Source organism: Emydura macquarii, unplaced genomic scaffold (genome assembly GCF_026122565.2).
Source record: "Emydura macquarii macquarii isolate MOO-44397 ecotype Brisbane River unplaced genomic scaffold, CSIRO-AGI_Emac_v2 contig_295, whole genome shotgun sequence".
Classification (NCBI taxonomy): Eukaryota; Metazoa; Chordata; order Testudines; family Chelidae; genus Emydura; species Emydura macquarii.
In genome coordinates this window covers 9383647-9409651 of record NW_027130432.1, presented here as the reverse complement: position 1 = coordinate 9409651, position 26005 = coordinate 9383647, and the positions used below count along the sequence as shown (strand labels likewise).

Below are 26005 nucleotides of genomic sequence, written 5' to 3'. Positions count from 1 at the left end.
ATGGACACAGGTAAGGGGAAGTGTGGAGTAAAAAGTTTGGGGACCACTGGAGTTCATTCTCACAACAAAGAGAGGTAAATAGCAGGATCCCCCCAAGGACCTGTGGTGTTCAGCATATACATAAATGACCTGGGAAAGGGGGTGAAAACAGTGAGGTGGCAACATTTTCAGATGATACAAAAATACTTAAGATAGTTAAGTCCAAACTTGCTGCGAAGTGTTACAAAGGGATCTCACCAAACTGGGTGACTAGGCAACAAAATGGCAGATGAATGTCAGTGTTGGTAAATGCCAAATAATGCACATTGGAAAAGATAATCCCAACTATGCATACAAAATGATGGCGTCTGCATTAGGCAGTTACCATTCAAGAAAGAAATCTTGGAGTCATTGTGGATAGTTCTCTGAAAACATCTGATCATGGTGCAGCAGTCATCAAAATAGCTAACAGTGTTAGGAACCATTAGGAAAGGGATATATAAGAGAGAATATATCACAGTGCCACTATATAAATCCATGGTAAGCCTACATCTTGAATGCTGTGTGCAGATCTGGTCTCCTCATCTCAAAAAAGATATACTACAATTGGAAAAGGGCAATAAAAATGTTTAGTGGTATGGAGGAATTTCCATAGGAGGAGAGATTAAAAAGACTGGGACTGATCATCTTAGAAAAGAGATAACTAATGGGAGAGATATGATAGAGGTTTATAAAATCATGAATAATGTGGAGAAAACTTCCTTATGAACTGTTATTTACCCATTCACATAACAAAACCCATGAAATTGATAGACAGCAAGTTTAAAACAAACAAAAGAAAGTACTTTATACAAGGTATATTCACCCTGTGAAACTTGAAGCCAGAGAATGATGTTATGCTTTTAGCTTTCTCTTGTTACAAAAAAAAAAAAATTAGATCATTTGATGGAGGATAGGTCCGTCAGTGGCTATTAGCCAAGATGCTCAGGGATCCAAGCTCATTCCCTGGGTGTCCTTAAACCTTTCACTGCCAGAAGCTGGGACTGGATGACAGGCAGGCCTGGCAATGGGGGTAGTTGGGACAACAGGGTCAATTGCCCATGGGCCCAGTGATTTAATAGGACCTGGGTAAATGAGAGAGATCCATGGGAGGTGGGTGAAACCGTCAGGGAAGCTAGCTCCCCGTCCTGCCTCTTCCCGCTCCATTGCGTCCCTCTTCCTCACCCCTCCTTCTCTGCCGTCGCTCACCGTCTTGGGGGAAGAGGGAATGTGGAAGAGAGGGGGAGGGACGCAGAGAGTGACCGGGCCATGGGGGGTAGGAACGTGGCGACAAGCAGTCCAATCGGGGATGGGGACATGGGTGGAAGAGGCAGGATGGGAAGCTAGCCTCCAAGGGGCACTTGCTGCCCATGGTTGTAAACCTCAGCCATCCTTTTCTAGAGGGGCCATTGACTGTTCTGCCCAGGGGCCCAGAATTGCTGTTGGCAGGCCTGATGACATGGGGATGGATCACCTGGTAAATTGCCTTGTTCTGTTCATTCCCTCTGAAGCTTCTGGCACTAGCCACTGTCAGGAGACAGGATGCAGGGCTAGATGAACCATTGGTCTGACCCAGTGTAGCCATTGTTATGTTCTTAGGTTAAAGACAGAAATGAGAGAAAGGTAATGATGCTGTTTCTAGATGAAGAGGCGTGGCTTTCATGTTTGATTTAAACTAGCATTAGATCTTAATGTGTCTATTTTGGAGAAGAAGAAATTTCATAAATCAACCTCCTTTGTTGTTATGGCAGAACGGACAAACCTTTACAGAAAAGCTTTGATTTAGAAACCAGTTGTGCTCTTTAAACTCCTGTCCTCAACCACTTGACTTCCTTGCTACGACTCTCCCCACTGCACTACTTTTATTTGTAGCTCCGTCACTGCAGAAGTTCTCCCTTGCTTCTTGGCAGCATCTTACAATAAAAAATTGAGAGTAAGATAAGATCTGTGAAGGATACTATCTTGTTAAGGAAAACCAACACAAGTGGTGTGTCTGAACATTGTTGGGATAGCTTCTGTGCAAAAATGGGGATTTTGTTTTCCAACATATATAGAAGAAATACAAATTGTTTACTAGCTGATATAATGCAAGATCATCTGTTTCCTGAACATTCCAAATGTTGTGACACTTCAGCACTCACTTCACTTTACTGTCATGGGGTATTATCTCAAAATGCAGAGGCACACTTTACAATACTACCAATATAAGCTAGCAAATTGACAACAGCTGCAACGGGGAAAATGAGAGAAGTAATCTTAGTAACCAGAAAAAAGCAGTCTAACAACGAAATGGTTTGGTTTGTCCAATTTCTAGATTAAATTTTTTTTAACTCCAGAGGTAGGAAAGCACTTCATTTTAATCAAATTGTCATGAAAACAGCACCCAAATGTTCTAACATCTTTGTAATAAGAAAGTTTCATAAAAAATAATTTGCATATGAAAGTCATTACCTAAAAACTGTTGGCAGGAATAAAAAATCCTGTTCACATAAATATGGTTTATTATAGAGTGACAAAAACAATTATTTGTTTATGTTGGAAGGCTGACCTGATGCCAATTGCTTTTTTTCTCAGGAGTGTTTCTCAGGAACTGCTACAGTCCTGGCTTTTGAAATTTGATACTTATGTTTTTCCCAAGGTCTTGACAAGTTCAATGAAATGTGGTTTCAAGTTCACCAGTCTCATGCTTGTATAGGATCATTACCCTTGTTTTTTTAATCCTTTTTGAATTATTTTTCCATGGGGTATCTGGACTAAGTATGTTCCCTGCCCCCCTTCCTCCCCTCCTTGTTGGGTTATGGCTGTTTACTCAAGCTTTAAAATACATAAGGGAAGAAACTTTATTCTAGAAAATTGGTTTGTATATTAGTTTGATTTGGTTTGCCACTACATCACTTGATCAGTCAATGTGACTGTTGTTTAGTTGGTTAGTAAGCTTAGTAAAATACAATTGAATTTAGCCATTTAGGTATTGTTTGCTAGTGCAAATATCTGCATCTGGGGGAGGTGCCTAAAATATAGAGTTAAAATAGATTAATTATAATTACTCTGAATTAGAGAAAAACAATAAAGATACAGATAGATAGTCGCCTGAATATTCAGATGGTACTTAGGTTTGGGAGGGTTTAATATTTTAAAAAATTTGAAGAAAAAATTAACACAATAGAGCAATAACATGACCTGTGAGTGTAGTGTGTAGCAACAGCAATCAGAGGAGATGATCTGATAAGTCTGATTACATGAGTAAGTCTAAAATCAGCCACAGTTAGCTGGAATACTTCTGAGATTTAGAGATCTTCTTTTAATTTCACTGTTGGGGTGTATTCCTAAAGAGAGAGAACAGAAAGTTTTCAAATTATTTGAAAGTTGTCAAATAGAGCTGTTATTGAGCTATTTGGGAAATATCTTCAAATTACACACAATTACTTAAGATGGTCCAAATATTATGTGCCTTTATCTTATAAAGTATCATCTAGAATTGAGCAGTTTGTGAATAGCCAATAATGAAGGAAAATAAAATAACTTCTAAATAATTTGAGAGAGAGAATACATTGTATGTAGCCGGAGGGGCTGAACTCTTTGAAGAACAAATCTTAAAGAACTGTTATACAGACATGTGAATTTGTGTTCCCCACGGTGTCTCCTTATTTCCATTTTCATCATGTTAACACCAGTTTTAATTAACTTTTTTTCCCTCCATCAGTCAGATCTTGCCTTATCTGTGGAGCTCACACTACTAATTGGTCAGATCTGTTCTAAGCTTGTCTTTTTCAACTGTCTTAAAATGTGAAATGGATCTCAAGAGAATTATCAATTTCCATTTTCGGCATTCCAAATTTAGTATTATAAAGACTGTAAAACCTGTGAAATTGCCTTGGTTGTGGAACTAGTCTTCAAGCTACCAAGAAAAGGGCAAAATAATTAACTTACAATTTTTTACATCTGTCTAAAGGAGTTTTGAGGTGATATTTCATTTTTCCCATTAACCAGAACATTATTTTAAAATATAAAATGAAAGGACACTCTCTGCTGTCTTTGGCTTGAATGATTGTTGCAGAATGGGGCCTCAAGAATGAGGGATAAAACCAGGAAAATGGGAACAGGCCCAGGAAGTCTGACAAGTAGTGGAGGGTCTTTCTTTTTGCCAAGGACGGGAAGAATCTAATATGTCTTTAGAACTGATGTTGCCCATTCTTATTGATTTGCAATGGGTAATACTAAGACAATATGTTGTGAGTACCAGTAATCATTACTTAGTTTAATTTAACCAGGCTCTTAAGCTTATTTAGCATAGTGAAATAGGTAGACGCTAAATTTAAACTGACATGGAGAGTAATTAAAATCTGTGCTTAATAAAGATCACTCATAACTTCCTTTTCATCTTCCTTTTTTTGTCTCCTAGGTCTTCTAACATTTATAAATTGTGCCTATGTTAAATGGGGAACAAGGGTGCAGGATGTGTTCACGTATGCTAAAGTCATTGCCCTTATTGTCATCATCATAACAGGAATGGTTAAACTATGCCAGGGTAAGCTTATACAACTAATTAGAGGTTGGTGTTTATCAATAAGGCTGAGGAATAATCAGTTTGTTTTTCATTAGGAATATCCACCATATAGTTGCAAAACAGTATGTTTAAATTAATCTGTAATGTTTTAATTTATATTTATGTAATACCAGATACTTCCATTAAACGATAAGATTCAACATATCCATCCAGATAATAGCAACTAGGCCAGTGTTATGAATGAAGATCATACCTGAATTAGTCAAACACACAGCTAAGCAATTTTACATCCTCAGGGAAATGGGGAATGGTTGATGGAATGAAAGAGCAAACAGAACTGGCAAAATACAGCATGAATAGAGAAATATGATCTCTCCAACTTCTAGCAAACAAATCATACTACTGTATTTTTATGTTCAGTGAACCTCAATCTAATCTCTTTGTAATCTGGATTTTGGATAAAATGTGCAATTATACAAAACTGTACAATTGCAATACTTTTCTTCAGAAGTATGCCTTCATAGATATCTGTCTGTGAAGTTGAATGGACTCAAAGCCATTTAAAAGGAGCTATGCACTTAGATGTGTGCCTTTGAAGGTGACCGTTCTGCATCTATAGAAGGAGGTGTATCAACACAACCTACTTAGTTCCTGACTTTTCTTCTCTAGGATTTATCAGTAAATGGTTGGTTTCTTGTTGGTTCTTTCTTTTATTAGTCATATTTTAGTTTAAAATTGTTTTACATCAAACTTTTTTTTTCCCCCCACAAAAGGTTTACTCCTGTATGTTTTGAAAGCTTTCTGTGTTGGCTCGAAAAAGTAGACAATCCAATTTTAAATTATGTGAAAAATGTGTCCTTAACCCAAATTATACCTTCTGTGTTTAGAGTGATGTCATAGTTGAGGGAATGTGGCCAATGTTCTTTCCTTATTCTTGGGCCTGTATGGAACAAAATGTGCCTACATGAGCAATGTGGCAGTGTGTCATTTCATTACAAAACACCTCTGCACCATAAGCTGCTCCATTGACCTTAATATGGTTACCAATAACATCCTTGATGCTGCCTGCCTTCTTCCCTGCACCTAAATTAGCTGTTGCTCCATCTTCCTCAGTGTCGTCCAAGATATTGAGGAGGAGAGAGATGCAGTGACACATTGAAAGAGCTCAAATATTTGGAAAGGTCTACCTTGGCAATGCCTTATAAACTGCTTCCCCCCCCCCCCCCCCAAAATAGCAGCATATTGCTATAAATAGTACAAGGTGTGCAAAACTGTAGTTATATATTTGGGCATTGGAACCTACAGGATAGTAACTCACCTTTCTATAGTCAGTATTATAGACTGTTTATATTGTTGTTGTACTGCTACTGTGCTGACAGTGTCAGCACATGTTGGAAAGAAACTCACTCCAAGTTGAAGGATGGCATAAATAATATCAGTTGCAGCAGTGTTGATATACACGAAAATTTAAGTGTACTTGGAAAGATTTTTTTCCCCAACTATTATTTAATTACATTCCCTTAATTGTTATCAATTTGGCCCTTTTGATACTTAAACTACATTGGCCTACCTCTTAATATACACGTATTCATGGACTCGTCACATCTTTTTATATGCATGTAAATGTTTACAATATAATGGATTGTAATCTGGACCTATGATAGTAACTATAACTCATCAAATCACTGAGAACTTTAACAAAATTGAAATACAGGTATTTATCCAATTGCATAAAAGACTGATTTTATAAATTTGCATGCATTTTTGAAAGACAGTCATCCCCGCCCACTGCAAAAAAAAAAAAAAAAAAAAAAAAAAAAAAAGTTTTGACACACAAGTGAAGTGGTTCAGAACTTAAGGGACATGGAATGATCCCTTGATCTGTGCCATTTTATTTGTATACGTTGGCTTGAGCCGAAAGGATACTGTCAAGGTTGTTAGAACTATCACTGAACTATATTTTGTGTTACAAGCATGTACATCACTGTCCCTCAATTCTGTCTCTGCTGTTACTGTGAACAGGCCATGTGTTTAATTGGAAAAAAAAATGCTCTCTCAGCTCTCCATAGGGTAGAAATTTTACAAATTTAAGTGCACTGCTTATTCTCAAGCCTGTAAGAGGCAGAATGAAAGGATGGTTCAATGAATCATCTTGAAGAATGTCCAAATTTCTAGTTCTTGGCTTGTTTTGCAACTTTGTATATCAAACTAAAAAACATTTTTACTTACTATGTCATACCATAATTTATTTATTACTTTCCCTCCACACACAGGACATTCAGAACACTTTCAGAACTCCTTTGAGGGATCTTCTTGGAACCTGGGAGACATTTCTCTTGCACTGTACTCTGCCCTGTTCTCTTACTCAGGTTGGGACACACTTAATTTTGTAACAGAAGAAATAAAAAACCCGGAAAGGTAAAGGATCTAGTTTTTTAAAAGATATTACTTCATTAAACTTGGACAGTTCTTAAGTCACTAATTTAGTGGCTATTTTTCACTGAAATGTGTTCTGAGCTGACAAGGAATTAGATTATTGTAGAACTACTCTGTATGGACACACAACTCTCACAGTGCTATACAGGATCACCAACACAGGATTATTAAGCATAAGGTTAATTAAAGGCTGAAACACTTTGACCACAGCATACTAGTTGATTAGTGATCATTACTTTGCGGTTGCATATCATGGATAGTTCTTTACAAATAGACTGTAATATTACAGTGTGAACTGTGTGCACAGTGTTTATATCTGTGCAATTGCCATGAAAGTTTCAAAATGTAATTCCCACGTGTATGTGAATGTTGCAAATGTGCCGCTGACAAGTCACTTAGGACTTGTCTACACCAGCATTTATTTTGGCAAAACTTTTGTCACTTGGGGTGTGGAAAAAAACCACATCCCTGAGCAACATAAGTTTTGCTGGCATAAGCGATTGTGTGGAAAGCAGTATGTCCCCACCAACTCAGCTACTGCCGCTCATTTAGGTGGTTTTATTATGTCAGCAGAAGAGCTCTTTCCTATAGACCTAACGCGGCTACACAAGCACTGTTACAGCGGCACAGCTGTACTGATATAGCTGTGCCGCTATAAGTTTTAAATGTAGACTAGCCCTTATTATGTAGCTCAACCTTTAAACAGAAATAGTTAATATAAAAATCACATCTCCAGTCTGACAATTTAACTATTACGAGTAACAGCTAAGATTGCAATAGTTGAAAGATGAGAGGGAGAGGTTTCCTTTTTTCCCCAGCTGGCTTGCTTTATGCATTTGTTAGTCAGTTTGCCCTTTTTGAGCCTTTCACACAGTAGATTCCTTTAAGAATTGTTATAGAATGACAATTAGTAACCATCTTTTTAAACTGTCTCGATTTCAGGTTGACAATATATATTTTAAACTGCTTTGCTAGTGAGTGTTGCCACACGCCTACCCATAAGAGATTGAACACTCTGTGCTTACATTAGTCATCAAGCTTTTTTAAAATCAATCTCTGCCAATTGATGGAGAAAACTCCCTTTTGAATACTATTGCAATATCTTTCCACTTTCATCTTAAAGATAATATATTCTGCTGTGTTAACAGTTAAGTAACTTTTGTATTATTGGATCTCATTAAAAACAAGTTCCAGAGGGTTAGCCGCATTAGTCTGTTTTCAGCAAAATAACGAGAGTTCTGTGGCACCTTAAAGACAAACAAATTTATTTGGGCATAAGCTTTCATGGGCAGAAACCCACTTCATCAGATGCATTTTGACAAAGTGGGTTTCTGCCCACGAAAGCTTATGCCCAAATAAATTTGCTAGTCTTTAAGGTGCCACAGAACTCTTGTTTTACTAAAAACAACATTTATAGTAAGAACGTTTAATTAAGACCATGAAACCTCCTTTACATCCATTTGTTACTGATGGGCTCAAGTCCCTAATGCAGCAGGCTTTATTCCTGGCAGTGACTCACTTACGAAGTGAGCTTCAAATTCTAGTTGCCCACGTTATACTAACACTCACAGGAATGAAGTGTTTTGGACTCCTGAAATTCCTTTCAGGGTATGGTAGAATTTTTCTATAATCGTTCTGCTCCCATGCTTGTCCAGTCAAAGTTCTAGTTCACAATTACATATGACAAGGTCCCTGGGCTTTTTTCTTGAAGATTAATGCCCTCAATATGCCATTCCAGCTTTTTTGTTTTACTATGTGACGCATCTGAATTTCTAAGCGGTTGATGGACTGCATTTCTTCATGCTAAGGTCCACAGATCCATTACAATGGGTACTTCAGGCTACTTGCAGGTTGGAGGGCAGAACCAGACTTGTCTGGAACTGGCAACAGGAGAATGCCCTTCCTCCTAAGTTTTCCTCATCGCATCCCCCCCCCCCCCCCCCCAGCTGCACAGCTTTTCTGATGAAAATTCTTTATTTCAAAATGTTAGAGTGACAGAGAGATTCAATGTGTCTTTTTAATTCTCAGACATGTCCCTGAACAGCATTTGATGTTTGAGGAGAGTCCTCTCAGCTCTGCTTCTCCTTCTGAGGTGTTTGCAGTGGCTAGTGCCCCTGCAGCTTTTAGTGGGAGAGCTAGGCTGAGAAAAGCCAGAGGCAAAATGAAAGGCTTTTCATCTCATTGGGGAGCTTTGTCAGCTCTGTGGGCAGAATGCAGTTTCTTTCATATCTTAGCCCAGGCAGGGTCACCTTTGTCACTTTCCCTGGTCAGGAAAGGAGCCAGGTAGGATTGGATTGGAGAGGCCAACTCTGCTGGACAAAATACAGCCCAGACTAGGCTGGATTGCTTCAGCCGCCTCTCCTGGCAGGAAATGAGACACACAGGAATGGAAAAGAACAGGCTCCAGTGGCAAGCAGCCCCTCTTCATCTATCTACATGAGACGCAATGAAACCAGAAAGACAGCATGCCAGATGGAAGATCACGCCTGAGTCCCTGTAGGCCATGCTGGCAGTTCCTAACTCTGACTGCAGAGCTGAATCTCTCCTACCCTCAGCTCAGGTGGAGGGCTCTGGACACAGCATAGAGCCTACCAATGCCAGAATGCAGTAAAGGGCCTTTGGGCCCAGCTCCCACCCTCTGCTGCCACTTCGATAACACCCCTCCCTGGGATCCCTATTCATATCTCTAGGCTGAGACCTCCACAGGAAACAGACTTGTCTGGCCCATGTGGATCCCATGCAACATAGGGATAGAGCTTCTGTGGAGCTCATTGTTGAGCCCCAGACCAATACCTTCTCTGAGACACCCAAAAGGGGCCCATTTGAGGGAGGAGAGACAAATAAGACCATCCCCTTTGAGGACATTCCCATTTTATATCCTTGGACAATTCTTATGTTTTGCAGAAGGATGGCAACCTTTTTCTTTTCCCAACTTCAGTCATTACTGTTTGATCTTACATGTGCTCTCGGGGTCTCTCAATGATAGCAATAATATTGGCTTTAGGGGAAAAGGAAATTTGCTTTTCTTTCCAGCCAGTTTTTCTGATCAGGGTTCTGTAGAGAGAGGAAGCTGAAGCAAACAAAGAGTGATACAGTTTCTGGAGTACCTTGGATTCAAGAAATGCATGATGGCCAAGGAAGTCAATTATAGGCTCAGACCGATGATGAAAAAGGTCTCATCTCAGAAGAACTGTAAAAGATGATTGCCATAATTGAAAACAAGTGGTGTCACACAACAAAAATCAATTTCTTATTTAAGCCTTATTGGGAATTCTGATTTCAAATGCAGGCATGCTTCAGTGATCCAGAGTTGATATGATACCTGTCCAGTAATTCCGGGTACTCCCTCTGCAACTTGCCCTATCTCATTCATTCAAAGAGATCTGCTTCCCATTGTATGTTCTTTGCTCCCACAACTGGTGAATGCAGAGAATCAAGATTGTTGGTTTTGGGTTTTTGTACCATTCCCTAATTTAGTTCAGAGAATGGGTACTAGAAAAAGAGCAAAGCATGCACCAGCTGAAACACAGTAATTCACTGGTGTGAGCATTGCTCCTTCCATGGATAACAAACCTGTTTAGTTCCTGACCTAATCAACATCTCTGATGGGAGTCTTTAAAACTGGGAAGAACACAATCAACCCTACTTGAGAGAGAGATTCTCCCATCCTGAACGGAGCAAAGTCTTCTGTTTATGTGTACTACCCACCAAAGGGGAGATGAACATCGAAACATTATATGGCAAAGTTGAATTAGCGGAGTGGCTCCTACATATCTCATATATGGCATTCATGGTAAGTCATTTTGGTGGGCTGGGGATAAGCTTCTCTGCATCTGGGAACAGTAAATAAAGTGACCTGAAGCCTCTGTGTCAGGACATGGAATGTGAGATGGAGAATGACATCTTGTAGAGCTTATTGGTCCTGCTGTCTGGTCACCTTTTCCTTTGCTTGTCAGGTGTGAAATAGCTTCCATATGAGGGGAGATTAAAGACTGGGACTGCTCTTCCTAGAAAAGAGATGACCAAAGGGAGATATGATAGAGATGTGTACAATCATGAATGGTATGGAGAAAGTGAATAAGGAGATGTTATTTACCTCTCAACATAACACACAAACCAGGGGCCACACAAGGAAATTAATGGGCAGCAGCCAAGGAAGTACTTCTTCACACACCACACAGTCAACCTGTGGAACTCATTGCCAGGGATGTTGTGAAGTATAACTGTATAAGTATAACTGAGTTTAAAAAAAAGAATTAGATAAGTTCATGGAGGATAGGGCCATCAGTGGCTATTAGCCAAGACAGTCAGGGATTCAACCTCATGTACTGAGTGTTCCTAAACCTCTGACTGCTAGAAGCTGGGACTGGATGACAGCAGATGGATCACTCGATTCTGTTCTGTTCTTTTCTTTCCCTCTGAAGTATCTGGCACTGGCCACTGTTAGAAGATAGGCTACTGGGCTAGATGGACCATTGGTCTGATCCAGTATAGCCATTCTTACGTTCTCATGTTAAAGACAGAAATGAGAGAAGGGCAATGACACTGTTTCTGGCTGAAGAGGCTACAGTTCTCAGGCTTGATTAATCTAGCACTAGATCTTAAGATGTGTCTGTCTTGGAGGTCTGCTATTGCAAGACCAGTTTTCCATTGAGGATCAGATGGGTTTAAAATGAATACTTGGATAAAATGACTGTTGCTATCATGGACTCTTATAGAGAAGCCAACAAATAGAACTTATTCTACTGACTGGTGCAAAGTCCATAGTTTTAACTACCATATTAAACCAGTGAAGCATAGCCTGGAGTATCCATAACTCCAGGATGGCTTTATTGTGGGTGTATAAGAATGTCCAAGCAATAATTCCTAGTCTTTGTAGTATAACGTTATCAGCATGTTCAAGAAAAAGGATTTGTATAAAACTTCCAACAGTAAATGCTACCTTAGGGCATCAACTGTACCCCAATCCTGCAAGGTCAGTAGAACATGACCTTCGAACCTAATTCTGCTCTTTACAGCACTACCCAGATTGAACTCTTGCAGGATGTCTCATTGTATTTCCTGTCTATTAAAGAAGGGCTCTCAGAGACTACTATCTCCAGTCAGATGAATGCATTTATTTGAAGTTGGGAGCTTTCTCTAACTAGACCCAATATTGTACTTTTAATTCAGACAGGTAGCCCTCACACCTGTCATAGTATTAATTCTCTAAGTAAATTCAATAACTGTTCTTTTTTTGGTTAAGTATCAAAATCCAGACAGAGTAGTCATGACTCCTTTATTGAGATATCCACTAGTTCACTAAAATCTTCATATTGGTCATCCAGTTTTAGCTAATGGCTTTTCCTTTTTTAAATTTATATTTTCCAGAAGCGTTTTCTGCCCCTTAGTGCATGCAGAAGATATGTATACATAATGTGCATTGTTTGTGATATCCATATTTAAATGACGATCCTGCTTCCCAGTCAAGAGGCACACTGCTATGAAAATCACACTGAAACAGATTTGTGGAACTTAGCATAAAGAATAGAAAAATGTATCTGTGCTTACATGAAAATTATCTTTCTGTATAATAAGGTCCACAGATTCAGCTCAAAATTCAGCTGAAGATGAATGGATCATCCACAATACAGATGGAAACTGACATCCCAGTATTTGGGCTTCTTGTGATTAAGTAGACGTTATCATGCTCTGTAGTTGGAGAAATTTTTGTTTTTCCTCAAAGTATCTATAACACAATCTGTAATTTAAAAAGTAGCTTTGAATTATCTTGGCTGTGGAAGTTGTCAATTGGAGGGAATTTCAGGAGGTGGTGCATACATCTGATCCCAGGGAATAACAGGGCTAATCCTCCCCCCAAGCTGCAAGTAGGCTGAAGTACCCGTTGTAATGGAACTGTGGACCTTACTACCTATATAATGGACATTTTTAGGTAAGCAGATAATTTTTCCTATTCTAGCATTCCCTTTTAGCCATGCCTTCATGAATTTTAGGCCAAGGTGTAGGAAGTCAGTCATGTTGGAAATACCCCATGTAACCTTTGATTAACATTCAGGATACTCACAGGGCAGCCACATAGAATAGTTTACATTTTCTTGTTAAAGAACTTGGGCTTAAAGTTATAACCACATTGAGGTTTGGATTTGGAGGTTCTTTGTAGTTTTGAAAATACCTCAGTTCTTCCACCTTCTGCATTCATAGTGTTGTATTTTAGGGGATTAATGAGGAAGGGTAAATACCTCTTTGTAGTTTGCTTGTTTTGTTTGTTTGGTTTTTTTAAGTCATCTCATCCCTCTGTTTTCCATTTCCTCTGTGGGGTACTAAATATGTCTATTGGTAATACATATTTCAGGAATGATCCTTGTGTACCTTGTTCTCCAAGGTGGAGGGATATAATTACATTATTTAGTCTTTGGTGCAATGAAAATTATTGCTATTTCGGAGAAGAAGGTAGCTATAATATATTACACATTTTCTCTCCTTCCTTCTCTGCAGAGCTTGCAGTTTCCTTTTGTTCTTGTTTCATGTCATTAAACTTTAGCTCAAACTGGTACTTGAAGTAAGTATTGACTGATCTAACTACTCTCTCTGGATGGATCCTTGCCACAAGCCAGAATGATGCTCAGTTCATTTAACCATGAGAGTTGCATTAGTCACAATATAGGAGAACGATCCCAAGAATTATGGTCTGTTAGTTATCCTCTAAAGAGTTTTTAATTAATTTGTATTGCATTGACATTTTGCCATTGTAATTTGACCTGGTGATAGTAATAACATTGTAATGGTGTTGAATCTCTTTTAGTGCCATTAAGACAGTAATGAAAAAATCCTTATTCCATGCCAAATTATTTTTTTAAAAGGTAAATGACTCTTTAAAATATTAAATCCAGCAAAATGTAAAAGGCTGACTTGGAGCTTGTCACTCTGTAAGCACTGATCAAATTTGCTGGCTTTGTCATGCTGAACGAGTGACTTAGCTTTTCCAAAACTTTTTGTTTTGACAGGAGGCTTTAAAAGAGGAAGTATTTGCATTCAGTTTGATTACATTTGATAAATGTTTCTGGTTAGCCTAGCTCTAAATAACTTACATGATCATTTTTGGGGTGGGGAGTTATAATCGCTAACCGTAACCATTGCTATTGAGTTTTCTCTAACATATTATAAACTGCGCCATCCACCAAAAAGAGTGAAACTACAGATGAAATAATTTTTTCCCTATGTTTATAAGACATGTTTTGGCTACAGGTTCTTCCCTCACTACAGTTGTGTTTGAAAAGTAGAATCATGTAGATCTCACTATGGTGTCAAGGTAGTTAGGTCTGAAAACTGAATTTCCATTGTTTTTGTGGTTTTGCTGCTTCCTCTCCTAAAATCAATATGAAATATACAGAATACAAAGCAAAGGTGAATTTTAATTTCTGCTAAGGCTGTGTCTACATTATGAGCTGGGGGTATGATTTCCAGTTTGCGTGGACATCCTTGAGCTACCTTGATGAAGGCTATCACAAGTATAAATAGTAGTGCAGCCATGGTAGCACAGGCAGCGGTAGCATGGCTTAGCCATTCCGAGCACAAACCTGCCTGAACCCTATGGGTAAGCTGCACCCCTGCTTCCTGTGCCACTGTGGCCACACTGTATTTATACTCAGAACTTTCATGGATCTAATGCAAGTATGTCATCACAAGCGGAGAGTCACATCCCTAGCTCATAGTGTAGACGTAGACATGCAACGTATGAACTAAACTTGTAATGAAAACCTGACTTATTAAACTAACAGTTGCTTGCTAGTATCTCAGATATTTGGGCTATAATGTGACACTGTGGCAGTGAGTGTATTAGTACAGTGGTCCTCAACCAGGGGTACGCAGAGGTCTTCCAGGGGGTACATTAACTCATCTAGATATTTGCCTAGTTTTACAACAGGCTACATAAAAAGCACTAGTGAAGTCAGTACAAACTAAAATTCCGTTCAGACAATGACTTGTTTATACTGCTCCATATACTGTACACTGAAATGTAAGTAGAATATTTACATTCCAGTTGATTTATTTTATAATTATATGGTAAAAATGAGAAAGTAAGCAATTTTTTCAGTAATAGTGTGTTATGATGACATTTTTGTATTTTTATGTCTGATTTTGTAAGCACATAGTTTTTAAGTGAGGTGAAACCTGGGGTACACAAGACAAATCAGATTCCTGAAAGGAGTACGGTAGTCTGGAAAGGTTGAGAGCCACTATATTAGTGTATAGAGTTGTATTGGGCAAAACTACCTAAATAAAAGAAGCAGAGAGAGGGCTAGAAAAGACTGTGTGTGGATCATCCAGTCTGTCTGAGTTTTGATTGACTTCCTTCGCTTCAGACCACTGCTCTATATCTAGGCTTGGAAGGATTAGGTTTTTATCAGGAAGTATCAGGATTTCACCGTACACTTGCAAAGTGATGGAAAAAATATATCCCTTGATAACTGACATTGACAGATAGGCAAAGTAAGAAAAATGCTGCTTAGAACTAATTAGAGTTTGATTTAAAGATATTTACTTTGACATGTGATGTTGATAATTTTGTGTTTTAATGGTTATAAAGCTTAAGTTTTTTGAATCTGTGTTTATTGTCATTAAATAATTATCTGACTCCCCTCATAATTTTGCACAACTGTGAAAAATTTAAATCAATTTCAAAATAGGAAAAACATGTTTAACCCATAATTTTGCACAACTGTAAACATGTAAATGCTTAACGATACTGATATCTGTTGAAATTATATATTTAAAATAACCTAGAGTTCTCCCATGCCTGTCCATATCCCATAAGCATATATTTGGTCTGAGATGGGGGATGCTAATTAATAAGTGAATTTTATTAGTAGATTAGAATTATTTCCTGTTTTGTCTCATCAGGAATCTGCCACTGGCTATTGCAGTTTCTATGCCTGTTGTGACGGTTATCTACATTTTGACCAACATAGCTTACTATACGGTGCTGGATATTAATGCTGTTCTTTCTAGTGATGCTGTGGCGGTGGTAAGTCTAATATATACTATACTGCTGCATTGTCATTCTTTGTATTTTAGGGATATATTTACTACTTGTGAACATTGTAGGTAAAGTCCCTGGTTACTCATGTTTCTTCCTGTGCCATGTATATTTTTTTCTAAATCTAGAAGGGGAGACCAATTGAATCATTTATTCTAAATACTTAAATCTAGTCTTAAACACAAATATTGTGAATGAACATATTGTGTATTGATTTCATGTAACTTAATAGCAATCTTATTTAAAATTATCACATAATCCAAGCCACTGGCATGTTTTTCAAAGATACTGACTAAATGTATGCTCTTTAAGGTATTTAAAGAACAATAGTAGGAATAATTAATGTTTTTATTCATTAGAATAAGGAATTAATCATTAATAATAGGAATCATTAGCCTGTTCTTATTCATTCTCATGCTGCAGTCTTTAATAACTTGAAATAATGTGTTTGAAAGATGTTGTATTAAGCCACTATTTAATCTGTCTTCAGTGGGAAGCAGCGCTGTTATCCGTTAGCAAATAGATACATTGCAATTTAGCCATGCTTATATTTGTACTTCTCTCTCTAAGTTTTATCACTTGTTGCTTCCTAGCCCTACTAAAATTGCATCAGTTTCTACAATTTTCCTGTAAAACAGAAGTACAAAATTAAAAAATAAGTCTTGAATTTAGAGGATTGAATGCGTGTGTATTTAAATAAATAAATAAAAAACCCCACACCCTAAGTTTTAGTCACTAATTCACTAATTTCCATGATATTTCTTCCAGATACAAGTGTTCTATATATTGATTATTGGGCTTCCGGAAGGGCAATTGTTATAGGAAACCTCATTAAGAAATTTGTATGACGATACTCCCTTAATCAACTTTAAAACATAACAAACTAAGTGCTAGACAGTAATGGGTGAGATTTAGTTTAGCATCAGCAGTTTACAAAGGATAGTTAAGGTTTTTTGTTTTCTTTTTCCCTATGAAAATTAATTCCCTGTATTGAGTGTGGTCATTTGCATCACAGCAAATAGAGTCCAGTGATTTCAAAATATCTGCTTAGACTCAATCTGAGCTTAGCTACCCAGAACAAAACTAAAATAAAGTTGAGACTCCTTTCCCCACCTCTTCAGCCTTCTGATATTAATTTTTGTAAAATGGTACACCACCGTCTTCTAATTATGACTTGGAAGATAGCATGAAAACAGAATTAGAATCCATTTCTTTTCAAAAGCAACCACTAAGTGGTTTTCATTTATATTTGGTTTAGGGGATCTTGACACAGTGCTTTATTGAATGTGAAAAATTCTGCATTTTATGTGCAACGACAATACTCAAGACTGGGTGGGTTAGGCTTTCCTTTCTCATGTATTATGCATTAGGACACACTGTAGACAAAGAAAAGTTTTTACTCTGGGCTAAATGAGTGAAGGTAACCTAACCATATGCAGTAATATATTTGTATACAGGGCAGCAGTGAAACTTCTAATGTTTATTGCGCTCAGCTACTACTTAGGAACGTTGTGAACAGTATCAGAAGTAGGCATTGATGTGTTCACGGTGGGGAGAAGGGCCTGAAACATTAAAACTGGGAATAGAGTAGCTTTTCCCATTGTCCTCAGTCAGGAGGCTTTGGGAAGAAGGAAAAAAGACAAATTCCTCTTTTCAGCAGCCAAAGCTGGATTGGATTCAAATCTGACAAACTAGGCAGAGGCTGGATCCAGGCATAGTATCTTGGTGTGAGAATCCAGCACACTTGCTCTTCTCAGCAGCTGGAAGCTGAAGGAGTGGCTTTAGCAGAGTGTAGCTTTGGACCTAATTGATGAAGCATTCTTCCTTTCATCTTTGACGTCGGCTTGTTGCTACTAGGCTTAGTCTAGAGTTAGTGTCGGGTAAATTTGTTTTCCCCGCTGCCCCTCAATCCCTGATGTAAAATATTTTTGCTGAGATTTGTAGCTCTGCAGTTTTTCTCCAGGGAGTTTGCCAATCCTAAGTACACCTTATTTGTCAAAAGTTGCTTGCAAAATGTCATAGATACGGTTTCAGCTCTTGTCTTCCATTTCATCTTCTACTATGTACAAGAGTCCTTGCTATTGTTCATTTTTACATATACAAAGTAATTATTACTCTGTGGAATGAGCACATCTTTTCAGTGGTGCTGGAACAATTTTTATAGTGGGGGTACTGAATGCAGAAACCATGAATTTGGTTGTTACTACTTCATGTATTTGCGTTGTGCAGCACTTCCAGCACCCCTAGTTCCAGCACTTATGCACCTTTTAGACCAGTGTTTCTCAACCTTTTAAGTAGCAAGTACCCCCTAACTTCTGAAAATTTTAATAAGTATCCCAACACTCAATTTTCCACTCTGAGAAATACAATCTTTTTCCCCTTTACCGCTGGACGACTGTATTTCTTGTAAAGCAGGAGAGTTCTGAGTTCTGCAGTGCTGTGTGGCTGTGGCAGATCACAAAACTCCCTGCTGTTTCTCCCCTCCTTCCTCCTCTCCTTGCTCCATATAGGAACAAAGGTCAACACCAGCCAATCACAATGGCCTGATGGTGGTGGTGTTCTCACAGGTGGGAACTTGTGAGGTATGAGCAGGCACTAGCAGCCCACCAGAGTGGATAGCAGCGCTCCCCATGACCGTCCCAAGGTGGGTGCGGACCTGGGGCAAATCACACTGTGTGGGCCCCTCTTAAGATTTTTATACTGATAAAATCTGGGGCTCTCATAACTGTCAATTTCACTGCTCAACTAGAGCAGTGAAATTGACAAGTAAGCTTGCTGGTAGAGCCCAGGCTCTCCGCTTGGCTTTCTGGGCACCAGACTTTGAGCTGAGGAGAGGAGCTGCCACCTGGGCAAGTTGCAGTGGCTGCTGTCTGGCTGCCAGCCCAGGTGGTGGGCGACTGACACCTGCTCCGAGCTGGGGCGAGGAGGCTTCTGTGCAGGCTAGGACCTGGGGATGTGAGTAGGCAGCAGGCAGGTACAGCCCGTCTTCAAACTGGGGCACGGGAGGCTGTCTCTCGGCTCAGAGCCGGGGCGCAGGTGGCAGCCACCCAGCTGCGAGCCCAGGTGGGACTGGGCAGCTGCCGCCTGGCTTCCCAAAAAGCCAGTGGTTGCTGCCCAAGCCTCCGGCTGCTGCCCAGCATCCCAAAAAGCTGGCAGCTGCTGCTCAGCTTCCCAGGACCGAGGTGGCTGCCATCTACCTCCCAGCTGGGAGCTAGGACTGGGCGGGAAGCAGGCGGCTGCAACCTGGCTTCATCAGAAGTCGGCAGCTGCCACTCACCTCCCTTCACTGGATTTTTCGCCGCGTACCCCCTGGCTGTGTCTCATGTACCCAGGGGTACATGTACCACAGGTTGAGAAACTATGTTTTAGATAGCAAAAACAACAAGAGTTCTGTAGCACTTTAAAGACTAACAAATTTAATTTCAGCAGGCATAAGCTTTATGTTTTATGTTTTAGATAGTAGTTGTGAACTTCTGCATCACCTTTCCCTGCAAGTAAATCTCTAATATTTAGTGTTTTAGTTTCTACTAATGTATTTGGGACTCTGCTGTCTGCATGTGCGTGTATACTAGGAAGTTATAACATCTTTCCATTCAGTATATGGCCAGTGTCTTATTCCGGGTTCAGGGTCTTGTCTGATTTCATAATTCTAAGCATATACTTGGCTTTCTCCTTCATGACACTGCTTCTACAGAGCTCCATTGCCACACAGTGATGGAATCTATTTCAAAGCAGTTTGTCAGTGGGGGGAGTGTGTGCATGACCCTCTGTTCCAGCATTCTAGAACCAAAGGTATTAAAAAAATCACCCAAGTGTCCCTTGGACACAGAACCCAATACTCTCCCTGTATCAGAATTGGTGTCGGATTAGGTAGCATAATGTTTTAGTTGTAAGTATTTATCTAGTAGTATGTTTGTTCTTAGAGTCCAAACAACAAAATTAAGGAAAAATCTGTCTAGTGGTTAGATTCTTTCTGCCTTGACAGATGGGTGAAAGAGGTTAGGATATGGATATGTAATTATCAGTTATGTAGTTATGCCCAAGAAGTCCTTGGATCTAACCAGTCTGATGGTTCTGGATGGCTCTTTGGGTTTGAGCCTAGCTTGCATACATCAGAGAGTCTTTGGATTTTTTGCTTGTGAGTGCAACCAGGTTCTCTAAGAGTTTGGGGTGACTGTTTCTGCTTCTAAGAAGAGAAAGCATAGTGGCTGCAAGCATTTCAGCTTACCATCTCTTTGCTAGGTGGGCCATGCCTCAGATGACAAACATAAGTCCCTCAGTTTCCCCTTCGTGCTTGGGTAGTTTCGTGATTCTTTCTCCAACCCCTCAAGTCAGTCTTCCCTTTCCAGGGCAACAATAATTCCCAAATGAAACAAAACAGTCCTTTGCCTTCTCCTCTTTCCAGGAGCCATATGGCCTTCCCCTTGGATGCGGGAGAGTGAAGATGTTCACTTATGCTGAATCTTTGCGTCTGGTCCTATATGAGTCCAAGGTTGACAGGGCATATATTTGGATCCAGTGTACTGAGAACTCTGGAATAGACCTGCTTTTCTCAGAGCTGCCTTATCTCATATTAAACAGGAACATGGATCTGGGGAAGCTCCAGAAGGGAAAAGCTCTGTATGCTAGCAGTTATCTTTTCGGTTTACAATTTCTGAAGTTCCCTTTCCATTATGATTGCCCAGAATGCGGTTCTGCTTTTCTGGGCCCATCTTCTGCATTTGGCTATTACTGCTCTTGGGTGTTTAAGCCTGTCACTGCCAGGCTGTTTTGCAGTGGAGAACTGGGAGCCTGATTATTTTTCCAGTCAGCATCCAAACCACACTCTTTGGTTGTGTTGATATCTTCCAAAAAGAACAGTTTGGGAGGAAGTCGTCTTCCTCTGCACTTCTTAATTTAAGAACTTGTAATTAGAGGCAGTAATGGTTCGCTGCTTTCAGATATAGTGTGCTCACTACAACAGAAGGACGTACAGCCTTTTTCATCAGGGGATTAATAATTTCTGCAGTATCTATTTGTCATGTGCTGGTTGTTGAGATTTGCAATGCTTCTACCTGAAGTTTGATTCATGCCGTCTCAAAGCATATTCTCTCTCGTTTCCCAATACTGAGTCAAATCAGATTGGGTTGCCATTCAGGAGAGCAGTGTTTTCACTGTCATTTCAGTTATTTGTACTTAACCTTCTTGCTGAGGCTTGCCACTGCTAGCAAGTCTTACTATGAATATCTGCAGAAGCAGTGTCATGAAGAAGAGGTTGCTTACTGACGTAAGTTGTTCACCAAATGTATTGCCTCTGCAGATTCAGATGTACTCTCCTTTTGAAGCATTAAAGTATGTTCCTGAAGTAAGAGAACTGAGGGACAGTTGGGGACTCTCAAAGCTGGTTATAAAATCCATGAACAGAGGTGCATGCAAATGTCCTCCCAGTGGTGAGATTCTCTTAAATGAATTCCTGTCACACAGTGAAGGGCACATGATATCTCAGTAGGATCTAATGAAAGCAATACATTTAGAGAACAAAAATTTACTTTGGTAAGTTTTTAAAATTCCTTAATCTGTTTGTGAATCTGGTATTTCTCTGACTTAAATCCTGATTGGAATTTATTTATGATATGCACTTTGATTGTTAGAAAGAGTTCACTCAATTTGAGTCATGGATCGTTTTACCAGTTCTTACTTGTGAATAGGTAGGTCTCTCATCTCTCCTCATTTTCAGCACTGAAATCACTATAGCTCACACCTGTGGGGCTGTGTAAATAGAAATATTGCTGTTACTTTAACCCTTGAAGGCTGCATTTACACTAGCAAACTTTCCAGAGGTAATTCATCGCCTGTTCAGCTTCCCCAGTGTAAACAGTCATGGAAACTGTAATATAGATGAGGCTCAGGCGTTTTTCCCATAGTCCTCAATCCTGATATGATGGCACTGGTAAAAATACTTAGTCTCTGTCCGTTATGGCTTCCACTAAAGCTGCACTGGTGCTATAAAGCTTGTGAGAGTAGACACACCTTACAGGAGGTGTGAGGTCAAGGGGTTGAGCCAGAACTGGGGAGAAGGATGGGCATATTAGTATAATTTTAAGGGAACACATTTTGTCCTTGACTATTCTGCAAAACTTTGTACCCATTTCCAGCCATGTTGCAGCTCCACCAGTGCTAGTAGCAGTGTAAGCCCTAGTGTAGATTAAGCTCCAACAACTTCACCACTGTCATGAAAACCTAATTTGAGTAGCTGCACTGGTGGGAATGCAACTTTTTAGCGTAGATTCGGCCAAAGAGGCTGGGGTATACCCAGAAGAGCATATCCATGCAGTAGATTGTACGCCAGGCATGATTTCCTTTATTTAAGATTTTATTGAATGGTTAAAAGATGAAGAAAAGATTCTACTCTGTATCTTGCACTGCAGCAGCACCTTCTGTCCCTGGGAAAAGGGAGGAGATATTTTCCATCTCAAATTATTTAAGAGGAGCAGTGTGGATTCCAGTGGGACCAGCCAGCAGGATTATTGCTGAAAAAAGAGTGGAAAAGACTTAAAAAATATAATACAACCTCACAAACTACTTTCTATTGCACCATCAGAAATTACAGTACTCCATTACATTTCCAGTTGTTGTAGTAGTCACTCCTTTGGTGCAGGTCTCTTGAATTTATTTGATAAAATTGAACAGACCTCACCCAATGTTTTTGTTCTGACAAACAAGTTTTATATGGGTGGCAAAGAATTTGATGCACTCAGCAGTTTTTGTTTTGTTTTGTTCAAGTTTTTTGCATGTGCAGCTTTCCTGGTTGCAGATGAGGTTACCATAAGTCAGTTTCCTTATTTCCTTTAGGAAACAATTCTCAAAGGTCTGGAAGCTAAAAGGGGGAAAAGTGTTCTGCAATTCAAACTCCAAATCTTTGTCTTCCCTGTCCCTACCCCCTCCCCAGTGCACAGACCTAGCCATGGTCATCTGAGGGTTGGCGGGGAGAATCCAAAACAAAATGCTACACTGCACACACTCCTCTCTCTGGGGAGAGGATAAGTGAGAAAGAACCCACAGGGCAGATGTTAGTCACTTAAAGTACTACTGAAAAGAGCTCAAATAAAACAGTGAGGAGAGCGCATTATAAGAACCTGTGTAAATGGAACCTGGAAGAGCTCACTCGTGTGAGACAAACCTGAAATGAGCTACACAAACCGGCACTGCAGAAGTCTTTGGTCTAACACAGGGTAGGATCATCTTTGGTCTTTAGTTTTGCATGAGTTCTGAACTCCGGAAATGCTGGCATCTATTTCCACTAATCTTTTTAGGAAAATGTTGCTTTGACACTGTTAGTGTTGCATCATGATTCATTGCACTGTTAATGTCTCGTGATCTTTGTCATCTTGTTACAATGCAAACTGAATGTTGTGAAGATGAAGTCCTTGTGTAGACATTCCTAAAATAAATTTAGGACTGTCTTATCTTCTTGCAACCCTGACTTACTGAACATGAGACAGATCCTAAAACTAGGAATTATCCTGTGAATTTTGTTTTTGGTCAATTTTACTGGAGGAGTTCTCACTGCTTCCAGTCAGAATTATTTGAAAAGAACCATTTGTACAGAACTGTTGTTTCAGCATTTCAGGGGACACAGTAGTAATCTTGTTCAGATGTTAACTCCAGCTGTTAAAGTCAGGAAGCAAAACTAACTTACTCACTTCAGGAAAAATAAACTTAGTAAATCAGACTTTTGTGTTATTTAACAAAGTAGGGTTTTTTTGTGTTCAATTTTTTGATCGTTCTTCTGGGATTAATTTGTCATAACACTTCAGTCAGAAAGAAATGCTACCAGTTCAGCTTAAAAAATGCACAGCTAGAAGCTCCTGGCTTTTGTTCTTTCATTAAGGTGGTCTTAGAATGAAATTTAGAATTAAGGTTGCTAGTGAAGAGAACAATTGCAGATGTCTCTGTATATAGTATGATAGTTGGGAGGGAGGCATTGTTGAGTTTTACCCATAATTGAGGTGCTTTATAGTCCATTTATTTATTTTACTCTTTTCTGGCTATAGAAACAGTTATAGTTGAGGACTTGTCAGATCATAGTGAAGATGATGATTTAATCTTAATACTTCTTGCTCTTCAGACTTTCTCAGAAGAAGTCCTGAGTTTTATGCAATGGTCTATCCCCATAGTGGTGGCATTCTCCTGTTATGGCGGACTAAATGCTTCTGTAATAGCTCTCTGCAGGTAGGCCCTTCTGTCACCCTCTGCATTTTCCCTCAAATGCTCCATTCTTTCCTTTGTCACAACTGCTTCACATGTCTGTGAAAATGAAGTTGAACATTCACCAGAAGCAGTGGTAGGTAAAATGGAGTTGGTCAGCTCAGATCAGAGAGCTCCATTTCCTAATCGAGGATACAGGATCATACAGTTAATTATGCCTGTAATGGAAAACAGTCTCTAATCCTTTTTCTCATGTCATTGCACTTGATGTTGTTTTGATCCCTGTTCTAGTATATCTCTGCCCCACTTCCTTGCCTGTGATTGCCCCCTAGCCCCAAAATACAAGTATAATGTTTTTTCATGTGGCCAGTTTTGTTGCACCTCCCATAAAAATTATTGCCATGATAACTATGTAGGTATTTTTTTTATCATTAGTCAAAGGAAAATATAGTACAATCTTGAAGATGACATCTGCTGATTTACAGGATAATTTACAACAAAAACTGTAAGAAATTGTGAGTCTTCCTGCGGGAGTAAAAGATAATTTTATAAATATGCATTGTGAACTAAAAAGTGATTTTGTCTTGGAAGTAACAAAGGAACCAGACAGACTTATCCACTGCAACTAGCTGAGGATGGAATCAGAAAACGCATTTTATTTGGTGCTCTTCATTTCTGCTTTTTTGTTGAATTTGCACCACTAGAAATTAAAATTTAACCAGAAAGTTCAGGTGAATGACAAACTTGAAGAGCTTCATTTGGCTGAAATATCTTGTGAAAGACATGCTTAGCACAGCAAACTTTAGAAATTCCGAGTTCTTAAATTATAACACAGTGGTTCTCTCACACTTAAGGTGAACACCAGACCTCTCAATTTCTCCCTTCTAAGAGTGTCATAACTTTTCCTAACCTTGAATTTTTTTTCTATCCAGAGCACTGGCCACAGTGCTGTAAAGTGTTTCTTAGGGGGATAATATATTGAATAGTGTCGTCTTCACCAGACTATTCTTTATTTCTTTCTTTCACAGACTGAGCAGATGAGGATTTACAGAAAATAACTGATTGCCTGGTTTCATAAAATAGATTAATCATTGTACTGCTTCATTTTATGAGCCTCAAATCTTTATCTAGCATATGTTGAATCTATTGCATGTATCTTTTCTTATATTATCTGTAAGAATTTTCATCTCTGGACACAGCTTACTTGTTCTGAAGAATCTTTCAAAACCCCTTCCTTATCTGAACATCAGCCATCATGTTCCTCCTTGGGAGAGTTGATCTGATTGATACAAAAGAGGCACCTACAGGTTCACAATACTCCATGTGTAGGATGTTTGCAGACCAAGAAAGATACCCACTGGAATCACCAGTCAATCAGTTAGAACTGAACTGGGCAATCCAGGCTGGAGAATGCTATTCCTATGGTATCAAACTATTGTCCCAGTTTTTGCACAGTCAGATCTTTCCACTATTCAGTTCCTTAATTTACCCTCTTCTGTTTCCTCCCACTCATTTGTATAATCTGACATAATGGAGTATAATTAGCTTTGTATAATTCTCCTTGTCCTGGATGACTTTTTTGATGAACAAGCAATAGGTAATCTATTGGATAAGGAAAACTTTATAATCATTTTGATCGATCATAGTAAAGGACAGATAAGTAGACTTACCATCCTGAGCTGGCAGACTTTTACGACTGCTTCTGCGAGGCCGAATTATGTAAATTCCAAAATAGCTTTGCTTTCTTGGCATATGGTATCATACTTCTGGCTTTAGAGATGGGCAATTATGTCTTCTTTTGAAGGACATAGTCTTTGGAG

At 39.2% G+C, this 26005-nt stretch overlaps 1 protein-coding gene across 4 annotated transcripts in view; it reads left to right on the top strand.

The window, feature by feature from the left end:
* The window catches only part of SLC7A6 (solute carrier family 7 member 6), a 56541-nt gene that overhangs the window by 16816 nt on the left and 13720 nt on the right, over positions 1 to 26005 (top strand). For all 4 annotated transcript variants that reach the window (XM_067551727.1, XM_067551722.1, XM_067551706.1 and 1 more), the window contains 3 exons: positions 4421 to 4546; positions 6799 to 6943; positions 15863 to 15986. In XM_067551727.1, coding sequence (XP_067407828.1) covers positions 4421 to 4546; positions 6799 to 6943; positions 15863 to 15986 — 395 coding nt within the window. The remainder of the gene's footprint in view (positions 1 to 4420; positions 4547 to 6798; positions 6944 to 15862; positions 15987 to 26005) is intronic.